The sequence below is a fragment of the Pelobates fuscus genome, chromosome 6 (genome assembly GCF_036172605.1).
Source record: "Pelobates fuscus isolate aPelFus1 chromosome 6, aPelFus1.pri, whole genome shotgun sequence".
NCBI classification, from domain to species: domain Eukaryota; kingdom Metazoa; phylum Chordata; class Amphibia; order Anura; family Pelobatidae; genus Pelobates; species Pelobates fuscus.
This window is the reverse complement of record NC_086322.1, coordinates 270,092,902-270,118,811: the sequence shown is the minus strand read 5'-3', so window position 1 is coordinate 270,118,811 and position 25,910 is coordinate 270,092,902. Positions and strand designations below refer to the sequence as shown.

Genomic DNA, 25,910 nt, shown 5'->3' with positions numbered 1-25,910 from the left:
AAAATTATATGTGAAGATATGGGTAGTCAGCACTCTATTCTGCTTTTGCATTCAGTAGTCCATTGGCTATCACGAGGTAAAGTAATTGTTAGAATGTTTGAATTGTGTCAGGAGTTGTTTGCATATTTCCAGGATCATAAATTTAAATTATCTAACAAACACTTTTTGGTTATCCAAAGTAGCAAATCTTGCAGACATATTCACCAAATGAAATGACATATGTTTATCACTGCAAGGAAAAAAATACTAATATTTTTAATGCAACAGATAAATATATCATCTTCGCCATTTAATCACATCTATTAATCAGTATTTTCGATTCTTGAATGAAAACAGTAATGACTGGGTTCGAAATCCATTCATAAAAGACAAGCCAGCCAATTTTTCTGATGTAGATTTTGAGAATCTCATCGATGTAACTTCTGACAGTAAACTAACCCAAAAATTTAAAGAAGTTTCTCTTATATCTTTTTGGTGTCATTTATGCGAAGAATACCCCGAATTGTCCAAGCGGGCAATCAAAGTTCTGTTGCCATTCGCCAGCACGTATTTATTTGAAACTGGATTCTCGCTTTACTCTGCAACAAAAACAAAGTATCGAAATCGACTTGACGCAACTGCAGACAAGCAAATACAATGGTCAACAATTAAACCAGATATAAAAGGAATTTGACAGCAAAAGAGAACATTAAACTCTGCTCACTGAAAGGATTGCGCTGCGCTACTCTACGGCACACATTTTTTGGGGGGTTCCAAAGTGTTACTATATCTTATCAAAGGGAAACCCTGGAATAGATAGATCTTGAGGACTGGAGACATCCATTGCATTCTGGAAATAAATTACATTTAGCTGGGATTAGGGGGATTATGGATTCAGTTTAACCCCTTAAGGACTCATGACGTGTGACATGTCATGATTCCCTTTTATTACAGAAGTTTGGTCCTTAAGGGGTTAATAACTTTCCAAATGATTTATCTACAAACAGTCACCTCAATTTTAATGGTTACTTCTGTAGTTAAATCATTCGGAAAGTTTTTCAAATGGTTTTAATAGTTGGAAAGCTTATCAAATCGAGGGCCTATGTTATAAACTCTGATAGATAAACCTGGCATATAGATGTCTTTCCTATCCTGCAGTGTTACATTTGGCAGCAAATTTCAATTTAGTTTTCGTTTGATAGTCTTTTAACTAAAACACCATTTTAGTTTTAGTCGTATTTTAGTACTCTGAATTGTTTTAGTTGACTAAATCTCCAGTGGATTTTAGTCGACACAACTAAAAATCGGTTTAATTAAAAGCCTCTGTCTCTTTTGCTCCTTCCTCAACCCCTCTGTCTCTCTGTGTCCTCCCAGGCTCTCTAGGTGTCTCTCTCTCTCCCAAGCTCTGGTCTGTCTCTTTTGCTCCTTCCACAGCCCCTCTGTGCACTGTTAATTTTGGCGCCAAATTTCAATTTAGTTTTAGTTTTAGTCACGGTCTTTTGACTAAAAAGCCATTTTAGTTCTAGTCGTATTTTAGTCATCTTAATTGTTTTAGTTTTAGTCTAACATTAATTGACTATATCTCAAAAATTTTAGCCGAATAAAATTTGACTACATTTGTTAGCAAAATTACCACTGCTATCCTGCACCATGTTGGGTGCACACTCAGTTTTCCTCATGAGAAAGCACGATGGAAGAGAAAACCACAGAAAAGTTATCTCCCAATCTTTAGTCAAGAAAAAAGGAAAATGAGACTATAACATACAATGTATTTAATACAAAGCACAAACATGTGAATTGTGCTGTAAGGATTGGGAGTTATGGACAATCGGCTATCAAAAATCTAATTCTCAAAAGTTCTAAAAAATAAATCTTCTGTAAGAGAAACTGTGAACAATGACTATTATAATATATGCCTATTAATCTGTAAACACTCCTACTATCCACCTGATGATCCTGCCAAAGGGAAAATAATAAGTGAGCAAACCAGTTATGATCCACAATGTCAGAAAAAAAAGCGATGACTCCTATTGCCCCACCTAATTTTTTTTTTCTTTGTTTTCTATTTTATCTTGCAGTCGAGACAGAAAGAGTGTCATCTTTAAATCAGTCTGGTGGATGTGAGGCCACCGAAAAGCTATTCGAGAAGTAACGTGAGAAAGGCACACAATGCCGCAAGGTATGTACTACAGATAGAATATGTAGTTAAAGCACCGACATGTTCTGCAGCGCAGTACAAAAGCAGTATGAAAATGATAGCATATAGTAAAACATTACTTGCGAAAATGTGATGGGAGTCCTGATTTCCCTATTTTTTTTTTTTTTTTTAAGAAAGTAACGTTCTTTAGGACAGGCAAAGACACTCAATGAAATTGAACAGACCAGTGAGTTTATTGAGATTTCATGTTTAGTAACCTGCATCCATTATGGCGTAATCACTCTGCTCTGATACAATGTATAATTTTTGCTTTTGGATTAATTAATCTAATGTTTTTATTCTGTAACTTCAAGGTACAGCTATGTGTTGTATAGCAGCAAATCTTAATGTAATTCTGCTAATTTCTCTTTTTAATATTTCCTAATCATAGACATTATTAAGTGATATGTTTCACGTTAGAACAAAGAAAGTCAGATACGAGTATTGTTTGTAACATTGCGTATTTACAATTTTTGGTTTATACATGTTTATATTTACATCTATATTTAGTCAAACAATCACAGTCACTTGCCTCATTAAATATACACCAAATTACAATAACTTTGTACAAAGATTTTACGTTATTAAACTTTGCTGTCTTTTATCTGCAAAATTCAGATACTCTTTACAATGTGAGATGGTAGGCGTTCCCGATAGCTAGTAAAAGGGGCGACTGATAACATTATAAAGCACACAGTCTCCGTGACGTTTTAATAACATTTATGGTTGCTTATACTTTATCATTTTGAACACGCAATTACAACATATGATTTCAAAGCACAGCTGGATAACGCACCCCGAGAACTCTCCATCTATTGTTACTGTAAACAGTGCAATGAGTTTGCACTTGTTAATGCCACTGTGGATTGGTTGACACGTGAAAGCCCAATTTATTTTCAAATAGCTCCAAAATGGCTTAATAGGTAACCGAGGGACGATCCCAATAGACTTATTGCATCATTACCATTACAATGAGTCAGTGGTTATGGTGCATAGGTTGCCCCTTTAATGAAGGCGGAGACGTACTAAAGAGTTTGCAGGGTGTGCAGCTATGGACCTGCATCTAGTAGCTAATGCACTGAGAGAGTCCATAATGCCAAGTTTAAAACACTAAGTGTGCGTACTCTAATTACTGAATCAATAAAGGCATGAGGAACTAAGAACACTACTTCATAAAGCTTACAAAGCCAATGAATAGTCAATAGATATGACTTAAAGGGACACTCCAGGCACCAAAACAACTTAATCTAAATGAACGTGTTATGATGCAAGGAGATCTCTGGAGTCACTCTTACCCTAAAGGTGTTAAACTTACTTTTTCCAAGCCAGTTTAGTGAACAGGGAGTCACTGATTGGCTGAGAGCATCTGCTGTCCATTCTCAGCCAATCAGCAGCGCCCCTGCCCGGCGGTATTCAGTGCTTCTTTTGAGTAAAAATTCTGAAGCCAGATGCTCCCTGGAGGTAGTGAGACTGGTGCTGGAGGCAACGTAGGGTTTAAACCATTTGAAAACAGTTTAACTCTTGAGGTAAGAGTGCCTCCAGGGGCCTCCTGGCACCATAACAACTTCATTTAGATATAGCTGTTTCGGTGTCTGGTGTGTACCTTTAATTGGCAAGAAACAGGAATTGAATCAAGAGTTTAAGATCCGATTTCGCAATCCATACTGAATCTCATTAGCAATGCTTTTCACGTATGTGCACCTGTCATAGAATCTCCCTTAGTAACAAAATATATTGCCAGCCAAGCCCTGAGAATGGAAAAATGCTAATGTAATTACTAAACAAGAAAAACTTTTACAAAATTTACAAAAATGCAATTTTACAAAATTCCTGACGCTTACCTCATTTCTCCAGAATTCTGAGCCCTCTTTACTCGCATCCTCTCTGCTTTTAACACCGAATATCGCAAATCTCTAGATGGGATCCATATTTTTTCATCACATCCTATCTATCTCCCTTCTGCTACTCTATAGTTGCCATCACTGACAACATTAAAGGAACACTCCATGGGCCATAGCCACAACAGAGTGCCCTAGTGCCCAGTTATCAGGGTGTTGCAATGGATGTGATCTACTTGGATTTTGCCAAGGCATTTGATACGGTTCCTCACAATAGGTTAGTCTTCAAACTAAAAGAAATTGGTCTAGATGGATATTTGTATTCTTGGGTAGAACATTGGCTTAAGGATAGAGTACAGCGAGTTGTCATTAATGGTAAATTTTCAGGCTGGACATAAATGGTAAGTGGGGTCCCTTAGGGTTCTCTTTTGGGACCGCTTCTATTTACCATATTTATAAATGATCTTGAAATAGGCATTAAAAGTCATATTTCAGTGTTTGCAGATGACACAAAACTTTGTAAAGTAATAAAATGTGAGCAGGATATTGCTTTGCTGCAGAGGGATTAAAATGGCAGATTAAATTTAATGTAGAGAAATGCAAAGTTATGCACTTCGGGGTCAAGAATGCACGAGCAACTTACACCCTAAATGGTAGTGAATTAGGGATAACCACACACGAGAAGGATTTGGGAATTGTTATAGACAACAAATTAGGCAACAATATGCAATGTCAATCTGCAGTTGCTAAAGCCAGTAAGGTTTTGTCATGTATAAATAGGGGCATAAATTCTCAGGATGAAAATATAATTTTGCCTCTTTATAAATTGCTGGTAAGACCACACCTTGAATAAGCTGTTCAATTTTGAGTGCCTGTTCTAAAGAAGGATATCATGGCACTAGAAAAAGGGCAGAGATGAGCTACAAAATTGATAAAAGGAATGGAGCATTTTAGTTACGAAGAAAGGTTAAGAAATGTAAATCTCTTTAGTTTGGAAACACTGCGCCTCAGAGGGGATATGATAACATTATACAAATATATTCGGGACCAGTAAAAACCTTTATCTGGAAATCTATTCATAAACAGGGCTATACATAGGACACGAGGTCACACAGGGCAAAGAAAAGTTTTTTTTTTACAGCAAGAGCAATAAGGATATGGAATTCACTGCCTTTAGATGTGGGCTTATCCGAGTCCATGCAGATATTTAAACAGCAATTGGAAAAATACTTTCAAAAACATAACATACAGGGATATAATTTCTAATTAGTGGGGTGATAGCTGCTTGATCCAAGGAGATATCTGATGGCTATTTTGGAGTAGGAATTTTTTCCTAGTTTGTTTTAAAATTGGAAGCGCTTCAGACTGGGTTTTTTTACCTTCTTTTGGATCAACAGCAAAAACATATGTGAGGAAGGCTGAACTTGATGGATGCAGGTCTCTTTTTAGCTATGTTACTATGTAGTGCCCCCCTATTGTAATTAGTCAAAGTATTTTAGAATTGTTTGACTTGTCCTCTCTGCCCTCTCCCCACTTCCTCTCTGCAGCCAGGAGAGCTGCGGTGCAGGGTTAGCTCATTGACTGAGAGCACCAGCCATTTCCTAAACCAATGAGCTAAGCCATTCACCACCAGGCTTATCTCAGACAAAGGACCAAAGCAGTGAACTCTGAGAACAAGCAAAAGCTCAGAGAAACCCAATAGTTGGTCCTTCAGTTAATCCCTTCTCAAGTCTCAAACTACTTTTGCTCACTTGCGGCATTACAGAGTGAACCTATACAATTTGCATATCAGACTGATCCCACCCGTAACGGCAGTCCAGAGACGAAACGCCGGGGAGTTCCCTCTGCATGATATTTACAGCAACCCAGGACAATTGTTTTAGCCATCGTTGGGCCTTGTCAGTGAGGTGTAGCTGATACCCCTCTGGGCAAAGTAAGCATGGGGTCCACGTCTAAGGAGACCCTAAGCAAGTGCATTAAATAAAAAACAGAGAATATGACTGCTTACAATGTGGCACTGCAGTGGTTATGGTGTTTGGAAATGTTCGTTTAAAAGCTGGGATTGCCCAGTGCAAAGTAATAGCTATAAGGTTTCGTAATGTGCTGTGAGCATGACTTCATACATATATCACAGTGTCAGGTATGGGAATTTGTGTCCTAAGGAGTATGTCTGAACAATACAAGTGACAGGTGTGCCTTTAAACTACAGTAAACGTATGTTTTAATTACACATGGAACATGTTCTAGATAACTGTTACTAGCTCATTTCAAGTACAGTTAGCGTCACTGTATTACTTCTGTTAGGAAACACTTTTGCATAGTTACTTTTTTTAACTTCACTGTTCCACTGCTCATTAAAGCCCATTCCGGTTCATACATTAAGAAAGATACTGACGGTAAAGTGAACCAATTTCGTTTGAAAATCATTCATTCTACAGAGATGTATTTGGTTGCGTATAAACCCCTAGAGATCTTGCATTTTCCCTTTAAATCTTATTAAGCATTATTGAAGATACACTCTTACCATTACAATACACCAAGCATATCAATCTCAAAGGCTAACACGGGCCAAATAAACAAGGTTCAAGTTTATGTGGGAAAAAAAAAAAGTTTGACCTAGATCATCACAAACTAAAGCGTGTAACTCCATAAGGGAACCGCATGCAGCCTTGGAAGTTCAGAGAGCGCAGGTCGAGGTGGGCGCTAAAATCACTTGTCAGTCTGACAATGGATTTTTGCGTCCCCTTGACAGGCACCTCTGATTGGTTGGGCCGCAAACAAATTCATTGTGGGCCGCGAGTTTGACATGAATGCAATACACTGTAGTGTAGTTATGTTGCCTAGAGTGCCCTAGAATTGTCTCCCGGGTTCATGTCAAAATATTTCAGAATGTTGGTGAAACTAATGTAAAGAGGGCCCTGGTGTAAGCATTTTTTTGGGGCCCTGGATATACACATATAGACACCTGACATGCACACTGACAGACACACATTGACGCACACAAAGATAAACACACATATATAAACACAAAAACACACACATAGGTCATAATTTATATATTTGTAGCCTCCTGTTTCCATACCTTTTGAGTGCAGGAGGGTGGCTTCCCTGGGTCCAGTGTGATGTTACTACAGCAGGAGCAGGCTGAGGCTGAAGGGAGCCTGAGGCTGGCTCTCCATGCAATCCGTCTGCTCTACCCACTCCTCTTTCTGCTTCCACTCTCATTTTTCTCTTACTCTACAGCTCTAGGTGGCTCTAAGGCTGGGGACATGTTAGCCAATCGCTTTCCCCAAATCAGTATTGTCTTGGTTGGACAAAAAGAACATTGATAATGTGTAAGTGTTAATTCTGCCATATCAATGTGGCAAAGATGAGAATGGCCATGGTGCCCCGGTTCATGCCAAACCATTTTTAGAAGTAGTAGTTATGTTGTTTAGCGTGCCTCTTATATAACAGTATTTTATACAATCTTTTTTTCAGTTTAGCTGTTAAAATAGTTGTGGTCTGCAACTTCTGATATTAGTAGGACTTATTCATTAAGCATTCAAAAGTAACTATGGACAAAAAGCAAAAACAAAAATACAAAAAAACAAAAACAAATATAGTATAACAGTTCTTCCACCAGTCACGTACAACCACAGCTTATTTACACCTTATTAATGCTATTTGCCCCCGTAGTTACATAGTTAAAAAGTGACACTATTCCCAGTCGAGACAGACAACCTGGTAAGGGAGGCCTGTGATCAATGATAAGGACTGCAGGTAGTAAATTGTCCAATTGTAGTAAAACCTTTCCCCAGATAAAAAAATCTCATGTGTTATGAATCATTTTTAAATTATTGCAACATAAACATGGTTTACATATACTGAAAGGGATAATTAAACTTTACATTTAAGGAGGGACTTGAATTTTGCCTGCATACACCCAGTGAGGATGGAAGAGATGGAGAATACAAGTTTCAAAAATTAGGGTTCCAAAAAAAATTCCTCTGGACCACTATGTAGATCAAAGAACTTGGCAGCTGATTATGGTGTAAAACAATTGATGTATTAACATAACTTACATCAGAACATACACCATTCTCATCTACAACTATAACTCATTCCAATTTACAAAACAGTTTGGTATATGACATACTGTATGACTGACAAACAAAACTATCAGAATATTTTCGACCAACTACAATCAGAGACAAAGAGGTATAGACAAATGGGTGAGAATGCCAAGTAACACACCAGCGAGGGATTGCTACAATATGTCCATGGGCCAAACACAAACAGAAAGCACAATTTGAGGCCAATCCACCATATTGGCACATCATACTCCAATCCCTGTCTTAATTATGTAAAATAATTTAGTTAGTTAAATAATTTATTAAGCATTGAGCTGCGAGGCAGCAGCCAACAAACCTCTATATGCTAGTGATACAGGTGGTTGTGGTGGGGGGAGGGGAAATGCCCCCTTGCCAACCCTCCCCTGTAACACAGAATTTTTTAGCCTGTATGACTCTAGCTTATAGTCTAATAACTACTTTGAATGGACTGGGGAAATGGGGGAGAATCTTTATAGATTTTGACATCAAGAAGGATAATAGCCAGAATCCTCAAAAATGGACAAATGGGCCAAAGACTCTAATAGGGGCAAAAGGATAATTTAAAAAAAATCAACCTGTATTACACAATAGACCAGGCTGAGTAAACCAGTAAACCAGCATCCTAAAGTTAAAAAAAATATCACTCAGTCACAACTAGGGAAATACTGTTATTAGATAGAATTAGTAAAGAACTACTGTAAGTAAAAAAAAATGTCACGTTGATAAATCTCCCCCATGTGTTATTTATTAAAACCATTTATAACCAAGGGATTACTTTTTTTTACACTGTCTTTAAAAAGAGACTTACTATCTATCTAGCTATCTATCTATCTTGAAACCCCAGTATCTTTTCTTAATATAATATGCTATGTATTATTTCGTTTTCTTGAGAAAATATTGTACTTATTTGAAAATCCATGATCTTTATTTAAGCATACATTATAAAAACAAATGAAGAACGTAAATAGGAATGGATGGCGAGTTCTTATATAGGTATTATATTTATGGATGTGTTTTTATATCTAATGTAATTATATTTTTGCCATGCAGCTATTCTTTGTATAATTTATTTACACCAATCTCTTCTCCTATACAGCACTAGAGATCTCGTTTTCCGATTTTCATACCCAGATCAATAATGCTGCACACAGAACAAATGAAATTAGTGATAGACGTCTTATCATCAGACGTGGTCAACCATTCTCTCTCAGTCTACAATTCAAAACACGTGGATTCCAAAAAGGAGACAACCTGATCTTCATTGTAGAAACAGGCAAGTGGTGGCAACTGTTCTTTATGGAATGTAGTGTAACCATTAATTCAAGAACAAAAGGCGGCAATTACGACGCATTAGTCAGGTTTATTAATGCTTTGTTTTCATAAATGTTCTTGTGATCCACCCTAATTTACACACTGTAAATACTCTCTCTCTCTCTATATATATATATATATATATAAACTACTCGAAATAAGCTAAACCCGAAAAAAAAGAACCACACAATCCTAACACATGGTGGTTTGTGACGGTAAAACATCATGAACAAATGATATTATGACAATGTTAGCATCTTGCATATAATATTATGTTGATAATAATCAGTCCTGTAAATTATTTTGAACCATAAAGAACCACTAAATAAACCCAGACCACTTCAGCCAAAGGCGGTAGTGTGGGTGTAGTGGTGCATTATTCTTTTCATTTTGTTTTATTCTTTTTGTGCCCCACTCACAAGCAAGAGAGGGCATGCATTGTCATATAAACAAGGTGAATAAACATTTAAGTACAGGTGTTACGTACAAGATACACTGCAATTCGCCATGAGCGTGTTTTGCATGTGAGAGGGGGTTTTTATGTGTTGGGGCTTGATCTGTGTCAGGTTCCTGGGCTGGTATCTGGTCTGAGGTGGGCTAAAGTGTGGTATTCGTGTGTGACGTGTAGTCCGTAGGCTGAAATGAGGAAACAGCTCTTTGTTGGGATGTCGCCGCTTGGGTCCCTGCAGTGTAAGTCCTGGGTGTGGTGGGCTGCAGTTCTGATCCCAATGCCCGTAATATGGCTGCATGGTGTGGTCCAGACAGTATCGTCGACATTGGGTTAAGGAGCACCTCTAGTGTTTCTGTGTGTCAAGGGGTTATGCTCTATTGTCGTCATGGAGGTGGGAGGGGGGGGGGGGTACACCCTTGTGTCAGTGGGGCTTGGTCAGTCATGTAGGGTGTTATATGGCATGTGTATACATATACGCTCAAATTCTATCAGATGGGTGGAAAAGCATATACAAATCAGTAAATGGGTAAACATAAAGAGTCTGGCTGCTCCGGGATTGTGGATGTCGGTAATGCTTCTGTAGGCAGGACCAGTTGACGCAGCAGCAGAGCGGCGGCTACGTGGAAGTCTGAGATGGAGTAGACCACGTTGTTATGTGTGATTTAAAGTGCTCTCGGTGAGCTCCAGCGGTACTAAATGTGGTGACCTCTTAGCAGTCTGGTGAGGGGCTGCAGGGACCTGCGCCATTGCAGGGTATCACCCAATAGATCTGCAAAGAATGACAAGTCCATATGTTCAAAGCTGTAGGTGGCTGCCCCGTTGAGGGCCATGATAATTGCCGTTTTGTCTGCCGCATTTTTGAATTGTACCCCTAGGTCTCGGGGGGCCCTTTCCGGTGCTCTCTGGGGTTTAAGGACCTGGAAGGCCACCTCTACACTTGTGCGGGATTTCCTCTGCGGGTAAGTTTCAGGTTATTTCGCATCTGGCATCCTCCATTGCTGCAAAGCGTTGCTCGTTCTTGGCTTGCTGTAGTTTAGGTGCTCTCACCTCCTGTTGGAGTTCAGCGAGTTCTAGTGTGTTGTGAAGAGGATGCTTTCACCGCCTACCAGACCCATGAGGTCGACGCGTAGCTGGGCTACATCTGCCTGTAGGATCTTTTGTAAGTCCCCCAGAATGTTTTTAAGCATCGCGGACATCACAGGTTCTGTGTCCCCGAACCCGGTGCTGGTTGAGGTTTTGCAGGTGGTAGGTTGCCCACAGCCTCCTCTGGAAAGAAGTCGTCTGTGGAGTCAGAGTAGCCATCGAGGTCGGCCATTTTAGGGCCTGTGGTGCTTTATTCTTAACCCTGAAATGTGAAGCATTGCCACTCAGTAGAAACGGCAGTGCTTACATTGCAGGGTGATATGTGTCTCCAGTACTGGCCTTTATGATAGAAAACCCAGTTAAAAATTCGGTTCTCACAGCTAACCTCCATTTAATTGAAGGAGCTCAGCACTGACCACACATTAACTTTTTGTCCTCAATGCTCATGAGCATTGGATTGGACAAAAGAGACAGGTTGGCATGACGTCGCAGGGGGAATGGCTGAAAACCTGAAAACTACATGTTTTCATTGCAGTGTTAAGATTGCCTCTAGTGGCTATCTTTGCATTAGGACATCCAGCATCTTGCAAAACTCCATAGATAAACAATTGATTCAATGCTATCCTAAGGGTAATGCCTAATATGCATGGAGCACATGCGTATTAGGTTCCCCGTCGCAATGATGTCAGAGAAGGTGGAAATGGAGCCAGTGTCGAGGGACCTTGGCCATGGAATCAAGTAAATATTTAAAGGGTTTTTAACCAACTAAATTTTAAATTCTCTTTGAGCTGACAGGCAATGCTCACTTTTATAAAGAGCCCTGCCATTTTTTTACCTGTCATATCATTTGAAAGAAAGGGGCTGAATTAAAGAGATTGTAGTCGCTATAGTGCTAGGAATCCTCTTGCTCAATCAAAATGTAAGAAGAGAAATCAACTTTGAACAGTTTAACACTTTTCTGGGTCCCTGGATGCCCACAGTGCAGATCCCTCAGAGATACCAGAGATATTATAAAGTCCCTACTTCCACATATGTGACATCAAGTCTGCTCACCTTTGGACTCTGGCATGTCCCTCTCTTTCCATATACTGGTATGTCCAACCCATGTATTATTTTAAAACCCTCATCAATGGCCAGTAAAATGCAAGCCCTTCCCTATGGAAGTACAAGGAGGAACAGTGACAGGTAGTTTACTTTTGACCATGTGTCAATAAAAAACACCTGTAAATTTTGTCAAGTTCGGTGTATGCAAACACCAAGAGCAACTTGCTCAGGTAATCACACATTAATCATGCTCTGAGCAAACATTTTATAGCGTTCTGGAGGTTACTAGTGCAAATAATTGGAAAATGACATATTGACATATTTACACTCTGAAAAATCTCAAACTTTACCTGGTGGTGGATATTAGAGGAGGCGGACATTAGACGTGTTCCGATGTTAAACACAAGGGTGGGCCAAGAAAGCAAACATCAACTGACTTTTGGTAATATTAGGTTCCCCGTTGTAATGATGTCAGAGAATGATGTCAGAGCATTTCAAGCATTTCAATAATGTCTGATGTTTTTGACAACAAGCATGACGATTCATGGAAAAGAGCTAATATATTGCAGCTCTTACCGATTTTACTATGGAGAAGTAGAATAGCAAAAAAATGTCAGATATGGAGAAGATGCATGTCTCATGTAGAGTAAAGCATGACCATTGAAGGATTGTGTTCATTGGCAAGGAAACAGTCATGCTATCAGTTAATGAGTGTAATCTTTCACGGCCCGGCTTTACTCAGGTGTGCCCAAAAGGTAGATCCCCAGAGGTTTTAAAACTACAGCTTCCATGATGATTTGCCATTCTAAAGCATTCAAAAGGCACACACGGCATCATAGGAGTTGTAGTTCTACAACATCTGTGAATCTACCTTTCGGGCACCCCTGCTCTAGAGTTAAATTGATGCTCCTGCAGGAGCAGACCAGAAGAGACAGATCTGGCCACGGACTCAAGGCAGGACACAGATAAGTTATCAAACCAAGCTAAAATGGTAAAATGGTAATCTTGTCAACTTGTAGGCTGTAGTGGTTATGGTGCTAGGAGTATTTCTTTAACGGTTTTGCATTTTGCTTCAGACTGCGCCATGATAATGTTAGCATTTCAAGTCCACTGTTTTACCTCCCATGAAAAACAAGCTTCCTACATATCGTTTACCTTCTGCTCTACAAAACTGACCTTGATTACCAGACTTGTGCACAGCAGAAAATTTGTTTAAGCCGAATGACCTCGGCCACAAATAAAAAAAATGAAAAAATTGGGATGGCCGTATGGTGGGCAAAATTTAGTTAACAGAAAAAAAGATTCAGGAAAAGGAATCAGACAAACCAGAAAGGTAAGAAAATGGGCCAATTATATATGTTATATATTATGTATATATTTTGCAATGCACGTCTTGATTCATTTTACAGCCATTTGGTGTACAGATTAAAATGAGAAAAAGTAACCAACAGAGAAAAAAAAGAGGAGGGGCATACAAAAAAATATATCCATATTTAGATATTATATGTGTGTTAGCTATATAAATATAGACTTTTATTGACTGTTCCTTCTTTGTTTCCCTGTATTAATTGGTTCTCATTTGATCTGTGACTATAATCAACATTTAGGGACTGCCCCCAGCCATCAATCATCTCTTTAAAAAAAAAAAAAAAAAAAAAAAAATTTAAAACATTTTGGGGTTTGTAATTTGGCTATACTTCTACTTCTACTAAAATGGAAACTATTGTCCATTTTTTTTAAATTAGCTCTTAAACTGGCTTTTTGTTTTGTATTTTATTATTCGCAGGTCCTTGGCCTGATGAAGCATCAGGAACCAGAGCTGCCTTCCCATTGGCGAGGGCTGTGACTAAGAGCTGGAGTGCCGCACTGGAAGAGAATAAGTTTGGCTCAATGGCAATCGCTATGTCTACCTCGCCTAATGCTATCATTGGACAATACACTATGAAGCTTCAAATTACCACCGGAAGTAAATCCACATCCTATCAACTAGGAACTTTTACTTTGCTTTTTAACCCATGGTGTGTAGGTAAGTTTACTCATTTTAATGCTTTGCATTCCAGAACGTGGACAACATTCTTTATACGTTCTTATTTGATGAGGTGCCATGAATGGCAATTAGCTAATTAGTTATTGAAATATAATAGTAAAGGCCATGGAATAAAAAGATAAATAATAATGCATTTTTATGACGATATATTACCTCTTCAAAAATACTCCTCTTTTTAAGGTCTGCCAAAACATGTACGCAAGTGTATTTTCATTCTTTGCAAATATTTTAGACTCTTAAAATACTGTGAGATATGGGCAAACTATATAGTGTCTAAAGATTAATTCACCTAAATTTTCTCTGAAGGATGGATGAAAAAAATATTTTTATAATCTTAATATAATATTTTTTCTACGTATCTCTGAACTGCAATCTAAACGCCAAATTGCTCTTTTTTCCCCCTACATTTAAGAGCTAGATATGCATCCCATGGTGATTGTCATGCTGGGAATATTAAAAGAAAAAGTGTTTAAAATGAAGTGGGTTAAAGGGATGGGTCAGATGTTTCCTTAATGTATCTGTCTACGAGGGTTTGACATATAACTTTCTTGCCTGAACTTGACAGATGATGAGGTGTATATGGAAAATGAAGTTGAAAGACAAGAGTATGTCTTGAACGACTACGGGTTTATTTACCAAGGCAATAGTAATTGGATTACGCCTTGTCCTTGGAACTTTGGACAGGTAAATAATCTGAGCATTGGAGCACATGGTAAAATATTAACATACACTAATACTAACACCACTGCTCTGGTTTTAGTTTGAAGATGATATACTGGATATCACATTGAAGCTTCTGGACAAGAATCTCAATTACCTAAATGACGCATTTAAAGATCTATCTCACAGAAACAGTGCTGTATATGTAAGCAGAGTAGTATGTGCCATGGTGAGTATATGGATTCCTTGAAAGTCATGTAATTAAAAATCTAAACTTAACATATGTCAGTCCATGGAGGATAACAAAAGGCATCCTGGGAGTAGGAATTGCTGATAATGATGACAATGTAACTAACAGACATCACGTCACACAACTTACAAATAGGCCTCCCATCATGGTGACTGTGTCACACAGTGTCAGGAGGACCTGGGCATTTCACTAAGTCAATCTAGATATTATTGGAGCTCATCAAAATACATTTAGAATGTATCAGATATGGTCAAATTAATAAACTAGTTTGGATTTTGGCATGGTAGTGGAGAGGCTTTGCTTCTTCCAGTCTATACTTTTCATTGTGTTTTTCATATAGCACAAGGTAGCACACATTTGAAGAAGACAGAATCGAACCATCACATTTGTAATGCATCACTGGAACAACGTGCAGAGAAGGATTAAGATCCCTTGGGTACCTAGGCAGATTGCCAATTTGATCCTCCTTTTCACTCTTTTATATGGATGGTTACTGGGATCAATTAAATACATTGCTGCAGTGCCTCTGTCTGACTGCTGGGTTCTAAGCAGCTGGCTTGTGTCATCTTTTGGTTAAATTCCTGCTCTGGTAACAAGGGTGGCAGAAGACAGTTTAGTGGGGATAGGGAAACAGGTTGTGTGGAACATAGAGAGCCTAAAAAGAGTGGGAAGAAACAGTGGATGTGGACATGGGGATATGGCGAAGGAATAAGGTGGGAATGGAAGAGAAAGATTGACACAATGAAAGAGACACAATGTTGGGGTGCGCGGGAAGAAACAGGCATTAGAAAGATGAAGAGAACACAGGAATGGGGAGAGACACAACAGTGGAGACTGAATAGATGGGTAGGGTTATAAAGCAGGGTAGGGTTTGCACTTATAGGTATAAAGATAAAGTTTGGCATGAGGAGTCAGTTGAGACTGGAACAAGTAGCAAGTGAAAGTAAGCTATCCTGAGAAAGACAGAAATCTGGAAGCTGCAAAAGTAGAAGGTAGAGACCAAGCTTTAAAAGTTGTACTAAAAACTTTCTTATGGCATCCCTAAACAGCATATTAAAAAAATGTAGCCCTTAACTAGACCCATTCATGACACATGACTAAAGGGCCTTCAGGCTGACATAGCCCAATCCTTTGTTGAGGTTGAAATGTTGCTCTATTGCATTTTATGATCCATTAAATCTGCTTTATCTTTGAACCTTGTGATTGCCAGGAGCCCCTTTTTTCAATATACCATATACACCCTATGTTTTCTAGGAATGGAGTGCGGTCCCTCATCTCTTGCATGGCATATGTCATGACTGTCTTGATATAAGGGCATTTACTATCCCTTGTAATAAAGGGAAAACCTATGTAAGGTTTGATAACTGCCTCTCAAAGAAATCTATCTATCTATCTATCATCCAACAGTAGCACTCAGAGGACTTCCAACACGTTTTTTAATGTGTCACAATGCAATACATGACACCCAAGTCAGCAACAACATTTCGACCCTACTGGATCTTTATTAAGACAAAACTAAACCAACAAATGTGTGTATTTATAAGAAAATCTGAAAATGTAATTGAATACACTAACCAACTGAAACATATAAAGTCCGCTACCATTCTGTCTTGAAACCTCGAAGTGATGTCTGCAAGGAAAACATTCACATGATACAATACACCTCATTATACAAGCAAACATACCCTGAGTTATTGACATAGCAACCAATACAAAAAAAGTGATTTAAAACACCAAAGTCATCAATATGTATACATGTATTGATGAACTTGGCGTTTTGCCATTTCTCTTTCATACATCTTTATTTACTATGGGTGGTGTTTGTTTGTTTTTTCCACCCATGTCTTGACTATACTTGATACATTTAATTCTGTAATAATCTATTACTTGGTATTTTACAGTTATCACTATTTCACATTTAAGTATTGGTTGCCATATCAACCCATTCAGGGTATGGTTTTATCAAGAAGTGTATCCTATCATATAACTGTTTTGTTTAAGGATGTTGCTTCTGGGTTTCGGGACACGACAGTAGCAGGTTTGGATGCTTCTGTCAGTTGATCCAGCACGTAGAACTGTATCACACCTAGGACTAAAAGGTAACGCCTTAGAATGGCCGGCTTAACGTACCAAAAATTAGTCGGAATACTTGCCGAGTTTGGGGACACAGAATGAGACACAATAATGAAGGAAAGCCAAAAGTCAGGGATACAGAATACAGGGAAGTCAAACAAAGCCAAAGTCAAATACCAGAAATAAATGCTCAGGAACACACTCTCGGATAACCACTAAGGGAAACCACGACAGGGCAATGAGCTGAAGGAATAGGTATGCTTAAATAACCCTCTTGTGGATCCGATTGGCTGTAACCGGCCTTTGACCCCAGAACATGCGTGTGCATCATTTGTGTGACACCACGCGCACGTTGATGCCATCATTACTGTGGACAGACATGGGGTTATAATTGGGAATGGGTCCACAGCGGCCGTCTTCCTTCAATATGCCTCATGAGTTGGATTTACCGGCACAGGGTTGCCGAGCCGTACCTCTATTAACGCCAGGAGAGTATTCGTCACTGTGGGCACCACAAGGTGAGTCTGAACATGTGACAGCTTCGACTGACGAGCATATTCAATTTGATTTTCTAATATTCTTATAAATATGCACATCTGTGGCTTTATTATTGCCTTGATAATGAAATGTTGATGCTGACTTTGGGTGTCATGTATTGTATTTTGACACATGAAGACACGTTGGAAGTCCAACCAGGTTTGGAGTTTATATACAGTGTGTTTGAGCATTGAGGCTAGATTTAGTTATATTGAATGAGGAGAGTGCAAGAAGTCTATGTAATATATTTATAGATATATAGCTACTTGTTAACAATTTAGATTAACAGTAACGATGATAATGGAGTTCTACAAGGCAACTGGAGTGAAGATTATGCAAGTGGAGTGTGTCCTTCGTCTTGGAATGGAAGTACTGCAATTTTAAGGCAATGGTACAAGAGTGACTGTCAACCTGTGAAATATGGCCAGTGTTGGGTCTTTGCTGCTGTAATGTGCACAGGTAAATAGACTTCTTCTCACTGTACATGCATACACATTGCTTTGCTACATCAAATGTAATTTACAAAAAAATTTGTCATTGACATTATAAAGACTAATTACAAATCACAACAGAATCGTTAAGTCAACTTGTGTTTACCACATATATTGTATATATATATCTTAACTTTATAAGCTTGGAATTTATCTTACTGTATTTGTAAGGCAATGCATCACAAAGGAAGGTAGACTGGTAGGGTTATTCAATAAAGGGCTTCTTGTCAGAAATTCAAAGTGAATTTTAAATATTAGACTAAGATATACATATCTTAACTCAAAACATACCTACCACGTCCCAGGCTATTTAATATTATGTTTGGTTCTGCTTGGCATTGGGCTGTCTGAACGGGATTATGATGGCATTTGTGCTAAATCTTTGAATATAGGTCTCACTTTAATAAGCTTTCCAAATGTTTCAATACTGTTACAAAAACTTTCCAAGTTATTTATCTACATAAAACCCCATAGACTTCAATGGTGACTTCTGTAGATTATTTGCTTGCAAAGTTTTCTAACGCTATTGAATCATTTGGAAAGCTTATTAAATCAAGGCCTACATTTTTAAGAGTAAACGGATCATCTCATGAAAAATGCTTGGCACAAAGTAAAGGGGATTTTATTGGCGCAATTCCAGAGAATTGACCGCTCCCTTTTAAAAATACAATGAGATAGAAACAATATATAATTCAAAATAAAGAATAAGAACATAAACAATAATTTATATCTGTGCTTTCTCTCTCTTTTGCCCAACATCTGTCTCTGCAGTCATGAGAGGCCTAGGAATACCGACGCGGGTTATAACAAATTTTGAATCTGCTCATGACACAAACACCAACATTCTGATTGATGAATATTATGATTCAACTGGAAAGAAACTCCCCAAGGAAAGCCATGATAGTATTTGGTAAGATTGTTGTGTGAATTGATAAAAAAAATATTGATAAATTATCAAGACACTGTAGCATCACTCAGCATACAGAACAGGAAATAATCCATTAATTGACCAATTTGAATATGTTTACTCCTTCTCGCAGCCTGTAGTTTGTTTTTTTCATCCATCGAACTACTTCCTTCCTACAAAGCCAAAGGCCAGGAAGGACTGAGTAGCAATTGTTCTATGGCAGTGGTTCCCAACCCAACCCTCAAGTACCCCCTAACAGTACAGTATTTAGGGATTACCAAGTTATGTCTAAGGACTTTATAAAAAAAAAAAAGAAAACACTTTAAACACAGCAGGGTAGGGTGTACTTCAGGACTGGGTTGAGAACCTGTTCTATGGTATTTATGTGTGTCATACCCAGATATAACTGTGGCCTGCGTCCTCCTTTGAGGCCATAGCTGATCTGTCATGTGAATAGAAAGGCCAACATTTCCCTACAGTTACCCAGAGTTGTTTTTCTTTATTCCTTTGTATGCTGGGCTCAGGGGAATGACACTTTCATGGAACAATTTGTGATGGAAATGCCTCAATGAGGTGGTAGAGCCAAGACAAACAACCAGATCTATGCCAGAGGATCTGAAACAATGTATTTCACAGGAGATTGTGAGGATATTTATGGGCTAATACATATTAAAAATAATATTTTCATAAAAATTATCAAAAATTAGTTTCATAATTTTTATTATATCTAAAATTGATATCTTGGCACTGTTTCCCGAGGATTTTTACTTCACACAGCAATCACAAATGAATTATAAAAATATAATTTTTTGTGACAATAATAATAAAATAATATATGTAACATGCGTGACAATAATCAGTGAATATTCAGATATAACATAAGTTTACAATATGGAAATTGTGTCAACACAATATAGACAGCTAAATAGCGACAGTTGTATGCAATTTAACAAGATTTACGTCAGGACACTACTTCACTTAGAAATAACTTCATAGAGAAGATAGAACTTCACAGAACACACAGCAGTGCAGCGTAAAGCAATAAAAACTTTGGCTGACAGTCAAATCACACTGAAATAACTCTTTCACTGCCAGCTACAATACTCATACCAGATCATTCACCATTCCTAGGACCATCCAATAAGAATAATTCTAACCAGATTTTACGTTTGCAGAATTTTACCTTTCCTAATTAAGATTCACTATCTTATTTCAGAACGAGTCAATACCTCTGGATAAAATTTTGTTATGCTAACATTTGGCAAATTTAACGTTAATATATAATTATCTTTATTCCACCTTCAGGAATGGAATTTTTATAACTATATATTTCTTAGCTAATTATGATTTCTAATAATTGAAATCTGGCCAAGATGCAAGTATGATGAGAATTGTGGAAAATAGAAAAGTTTTCAAAGTTCTGAAGTTGTGTTAGTTGGAAAAGAAATACTAAGAATTAGGTGTGTCCAAGAGAGTGTTTGAAAGTCTGAAAGTGGAAGCCTTGAGTCCAGTCCAAGAGTCAGAATATGTAAGTCCCCGAGAATTTGAAAGTGTGTTTCAGAGAGTTTTTTCCAGTCAGAATCTCTTCTCTTCCCTTTGTCTTTACTTTTAAAGGGGCAAATTCTCTGCACGTCACTAGTCGATAGGACCAATAGGGAACTGTAGGTGTGTCTTCCCTACAGACCATCATCTAGTTTTTGGTCAGTAGGTGGCGCAATTACATCACCAAAAATTCTTGTCAGGGTGTCCATTTACCTTTTTGTGTAATGGGTTAACTGTATTTTGTGATGCATTTGACATAATTTTGTTATCTTTTTATGGCCACTATAGATCAAAGAACCTGTCAACTTCAAATATTTTTTTCCCCAGTCTTAGTGTCTGGGATATACCTTTATATCTAGCTTTCTGACATGTCTAAACACTTCTTCACCTCTTTCTTACAATGCAACTTTGTAAGATTCTGTTTTTTCTTTTGTTAGAAAGTAAAATTAATTACTTAGTGTTACCTGTCATTTGATGTCTGGTTTTCTTGTGTGAAACTGTGTTTAAGATTATTTATACTCCACTCACATTAGTAAATATTATGATATTTCTTCATTGATATTATATTCATGAATATTTTGTATTCTTAACATAGTAATAATTATATATGATAAATATAATAATAGTAAATTATTAGTGGATAGTGTGTATATATGCCTTATCTCTTGTCTTGTTTACATAAGTCACATTCCTCAGCTCAGACTTGAATGAATAGAGTGAAAGAGAGAGACATCTTGTGTATCTTAGCTTTGTAATACAAAATTGAGTCACCTCTGTTCTGAAGGTGACTGGTAGTATACAATTTTAATTTCTATCTTAACACAAAATGTCTGCCGATATAAATATACTGACAAGGGTACAGGTGTCCATTCCATTAAGTAACTTACGGCAGTCCCCTTTCCCTGGGAATTAGCTAAGTTTGACACTTTGCACAACACAAGCAAAAGTCTTTCACATCACATCCAAATGATGATCCCAAGCTGTCTACCAAGAATCAGATCACCTGTATGTACAGGAGCAGGTGTTACCCAACTTTAGGTCTGAAATTTGAACTGAGAGTACATTTCTTTGCATGGCAAAACCCATATATTGTAAGACGTGTAATACTGAACCAAAGATTTCTGCTTCCATTATTAAACTGACAAAGCGAGCAGCAAATTAGCACGTAATAATATATTATGTATAGCAGTAATTACATATTTAAAAGATATTAATGAAGGAACACAAATAAACATATCTTCAGGATATGGGTTACAGTGAAGACTATAAAAAGTGTGTGGTGATATAAAATAGGATGATTTCATAATCGGACTAGAACTTAAGAGGTTAAAAGCATGTAAGAGAAATAATTAGGCTGAACTTGCAGTTTCCTGATGTAACACTCTGAGGATAGAGGATAAGTTACGAACCAATCAAAATGATTGACTGCTTGCAATCCATCAACTCACATAATATGTAAAAAGTACATATTTAGTGACTTTTCTGGAATAAAATGAGAAGACTTGATATGCATCCTACAAGTGCTGTCTGTGTAAATCATTTCTTTCTACCAGTTAATTGTGTTTCTGGTTTTCTTAACCTTTAAGTGTGTTGGCCAACAGTGAATCGTGTGGGACCACCTTTGCTCTGCGAGCCACTTTCAAATACTGAGCACAGCACCACTTCAAAGAATTCATGGAGAGAATGGATTCAACCTTAGTCAACTCATAATTATATTTAGGAGAAGGTTTCCATCAAATTTAGCATTGGCACCATTATCCAGGGCCATACAATTTTGGGTATTCAGACCAGAAGAGGCTATCTCTTCAGGAGTTAGAACATAAGGATCTAGCTCATGCAACTAATTTTATTTTAGAAGTCTTCTTGGTATATCACCATGATAATGTTACCTGTCAGATGGCTCTTTGTAGACCTTTGGCTGTTTGTGGCTATCCTACAGGTGGATTGTTTTAAGTGTGTAGTGCTTCTAATCCTATATCCACTTCACTTGAATTTGAGACTTTGTTGTTTTTGATATTCCCCTCCTTTTTAATTGATAGTGATTATCACTTTTCTCTTATTGTTGCACCTATTTTGTATGTCAATTTACAATAAAGTTTATTACCTATAAGATGATGGTTTCATTTAAAGGTAATTCCGGTGGGGTACAGCCTCATTAGTTGTATTCTTTTTTTTAATATAAAGATACATGTAGATTAAAATTTCATATATATATTGTGAATGTGGCATAGCACAACCTAACGTCGGGAAGGATTAATGTGTTCACCTTTTGTGGAAAATAAATAAAAAAATAAAATAAATGGGCTGCTCACAATGATATGGTGAATTTTGATTTGCGTTGTAAGTATGATTTAAAAACACAAACATTTCCCTCTGCTTTCAGGAACTTTCATGTGTGGTGTGAGTGTTGGATGGCCAGGAGGGATTTGCCGTCAGGATTTGGCGGTTGGCAGGTGCTAGATCCAACTCCACAAGAAACAAGTGATGGTAGGAATGGGATACTTTTGGGCCTGTAATAGTAATTATTGCATTACTTTATGACTAATGTTTAAAATATACAATTTCCCACTAGGAAAATATCGCTGTGGCCCAGCATCTGTCAAGTCCATCAAAGAAGGAGAGGTCAACCTTAGCTACGATGGTCCTTTTGTGTTTGCAATGGTAAATGCAGATTGCGTGTCCTGGTTAGTCTATGGCAAAAGAAGAGAAAAGTATTTTTGTGACCCACATTTGGTTGGAAATCGTATAAGCACGAAACGCGCTGGTAGTGATGACCGTGAAGATGTTACTCATCACTACAAATATCAGGAAGGTAAATATAATTCAATGATAATTACAATTAATGCTTTTTATGGGCAAATGCAATAGTGATAAATTCATGAAACTGCAAATTTGATAGTGCACACTAAACATAAATGAAGGTAAAAAGTAGATAAAAATGTTTTTATCTGTGGACTTTTTTTTAAAAAAAAAGGTAAACTTACACAAAGACAGGAGAGACTGCCCCAGTGAATAAAAACATCACAGGAATAAATACAAATACATTATATACATAGAAAAATATGAACAAATACAACCACAAACAAAACAAAATAGCAACCACTGAAAATAGATAGCTGCTCCTATGCAGATACTCTGTATGTCCAACTGAGAATAGTGGTGGTACAATCTTCACTATAAAAATATTTAATGTGATCTGTAATAGAAAGCACACAGCAATAGAGAGATACTATGGTAAATTATATTACGATATCAGTATCAGCAATAAAAATAATAAAATGTAATGGCCAGTTACATTTAATAATGCTACTATTAGTGCAAGGATAGCAGCATTAAAGGGACACTATAGTAACCAAAACAACTATAGCTTAATGAAGCATGTTTTAGTGTATGAATCATGCCCCTGCAGTCTCACTGCTCAATTCTCTGCCATTTTGACATGCAGACCACCTGCTTAGGAGCAGCTATCTATTTTCAGTGGTTGATATTTTGTATAGTTTATGCAGCACTAGGCACCCCTACATGCATGTGACTTGCACAGCCTTCCTAAACACTTCCTGTATAGAGTAATTTAATGTTTATACTTCCTTTTTTGCTATTTCTGTATCATTTAGAATTTCTTATCGCCTGCTCTGTTCATTTTATTTTTACTAGACCCTACAGGAGTCTCCTGTATGTAATTAAAGTCTAATTTACAGAGCAGGAAATAATGTTTAAAGTAAGTTACATTTGATTCAAAGTGAAACCATTTTTTCATGCAGGCTCTGTCAGTCACAGCTAAGGGAGGTGTGCCTAGGGCTGTATAAACAGAAACAAAAGTGATTATACTCCTAAAATTGGCATGATCTATACACTGTAACTGCTTTATTAAGCTAAAGTTGTTTAGTGACTATAGTATCCCTTTAAACGGAACATTGTGTGCGCTGGGATGTATTGAAGTTGTTTGTCCTCAGATGGCAGCACAGATATAAAGACATAAATTAAAATATATTTAGTACTCACTGTATGTAAACCATAAGGATATCAGAAGAGTACTATTTACAGTGTCCAGAGCCTAACATAGCTCAGAATCTCAAGTGAGGGTGGTATCTTCCCCACCAGGGATATAGGGAGATGCAGAGTCCAAAGGTATCAGCCAATGATAACCAGGATGCAGCCTGGAATGGTATGCTCAGCCTGACTGTTTGCCTGTATTGACATTTAAAGGGACACTATAGTCACCAGAACAACTACAGCTTAATGCAGTTGTTCTGGTGAGTATGGTCAGTCCCTTCAGGCTTTTTGTAGTAAACACTGCCTCTTCAGAGATTGATTTAATGCATCTCTTTGAGGAGATGCTGACTGGTAGGGCAACGTTTGCATCCGCCCAGGATCCACCTCCTTGGTTTTATCAGAATTGACAATTTCAGCCAATCCAATGCTTTCCTATGGGGGGAAATGGGGACGAGGGGGGCAAGATTGTGTTTAACACTATGGTATCAGAAATATGTGTTTGTGTTCCTGACACCATAGAGTTCCTTTAAATATAGTGAAGATAAGAAAGATAGAGATTCATGAAAAAATGGAAAATAAAATATTTAGATCAAAATCCTAGTGACAAATCATTTTGCTATACATGATATGAATAATATGAACATTGGTGTCTATGTTTTATACTGAAATTGTGAATGATCTGTATTTTATTGTATTAAGGGAGCATTGAAGAAAGAAAAGTGTTCCAAAAAGCCATCCACAGACTGCAAAATAAGCATACAATGTCAGCATCCAATGGCAGAATGTATTCTTCTGGAAATAATGGCATCACCGCTAATGGCAGTTCATCAGAGAATGGGAGACCTTCGGAAAACGGAAGTGTTGCTATCGATGCATCTCGTAATCCACCACTGAATGAGGCAAAATTATTTCTTGAGTTTAAATTAACAGAGTCTCCCCAGCTTGGACAAACCATCAATCTAGCTTTACTGGCTGTAAACTTGGTTAGAGTTGCTAAGACATTGAAGTTAAGCCTCACTGCCCAGTCTGTGAAACACAATGGTAAAGAAGCGCATCAGTTTTGGGAAGAATCCATGTACATAGACCTTGGACCAGGAGAAGGTAAAACGTACAATAATTTTCTCATAATTTGAAGCAACCCCAGTTAACATTAGTAATTGCAAGATAGTTTTAATGTTTAATGGACCACAGGAAATTCATTTCATTGGGATGGGATGGAGGAAGGGGGAGTTCCTTTTTGACATTAGGGGGCCTTGCAAATTTACTAAAAAACTGTAGTGGCACAATAGACGACTTGTCGCAGTCACCCTCTTCCTCCAGGAGATCATCACTAGCAATGATCTTGTGGCCAGTCCAAGGAGAAACCAATGCAGTAGCTATTTGTTGCCTCTTATACATACTATCTTTTTTTTC

The 25,910-nt window shown here is 37.7% G+C and overlaps 1 protein-coding gene across 1 annotated transcript in view; it reads left to right on the top strand.

The window, feature by feature from the left end:
• Positions 1-2,073: 2,073 nt before the first annotated feature.
• Positions 2,074-25,910, top strand: part of LOC134614871 (protein-glutamine gamma-glutamyltransferase 5-like) — a 36,738-nt gene continuing 12,901 nt past the window's right edge. Inside the window, exons 1-10 of the mRNA XM_063459112.1 lie at positions 2,074-2,158; positions 9,205-9,381; positions 13,784-14,023; positions 14,610-14,728; positions 14,805-14,933; positions 17,846-18,023; positions 18,827-18,965; positions 22,888-22,991; positions 23,077-23,316; positions 25,197-25,598. Of these exons, the coding sequence (XP_063315182.1) occupies positions 2,149-2,158; positions 9,205-9,381; positions 13,784-14,023; positions 14,610-14,728; positions 14,805-14,933; positions 17,846-18,023; positions 18,827-18,965; positions 22,888-22,991; positions 23,077-23,316; positions 25,197-25,598 (1,738 nt within the window). The 5' untranslated portion in view covers positions 2,074-2,148. The remainder of the gene's footprint in view (positions 2,159-9,204; positions 9,382-13,783; positions 14,024-14,609; positions 14,729-14,804; positions 14,934-17,845; positions 18,024-18,826; positions 18,966-22,887; positions 22,992-23,076; positions 23,317-25,196; positions 25,599-25,910) is intronic.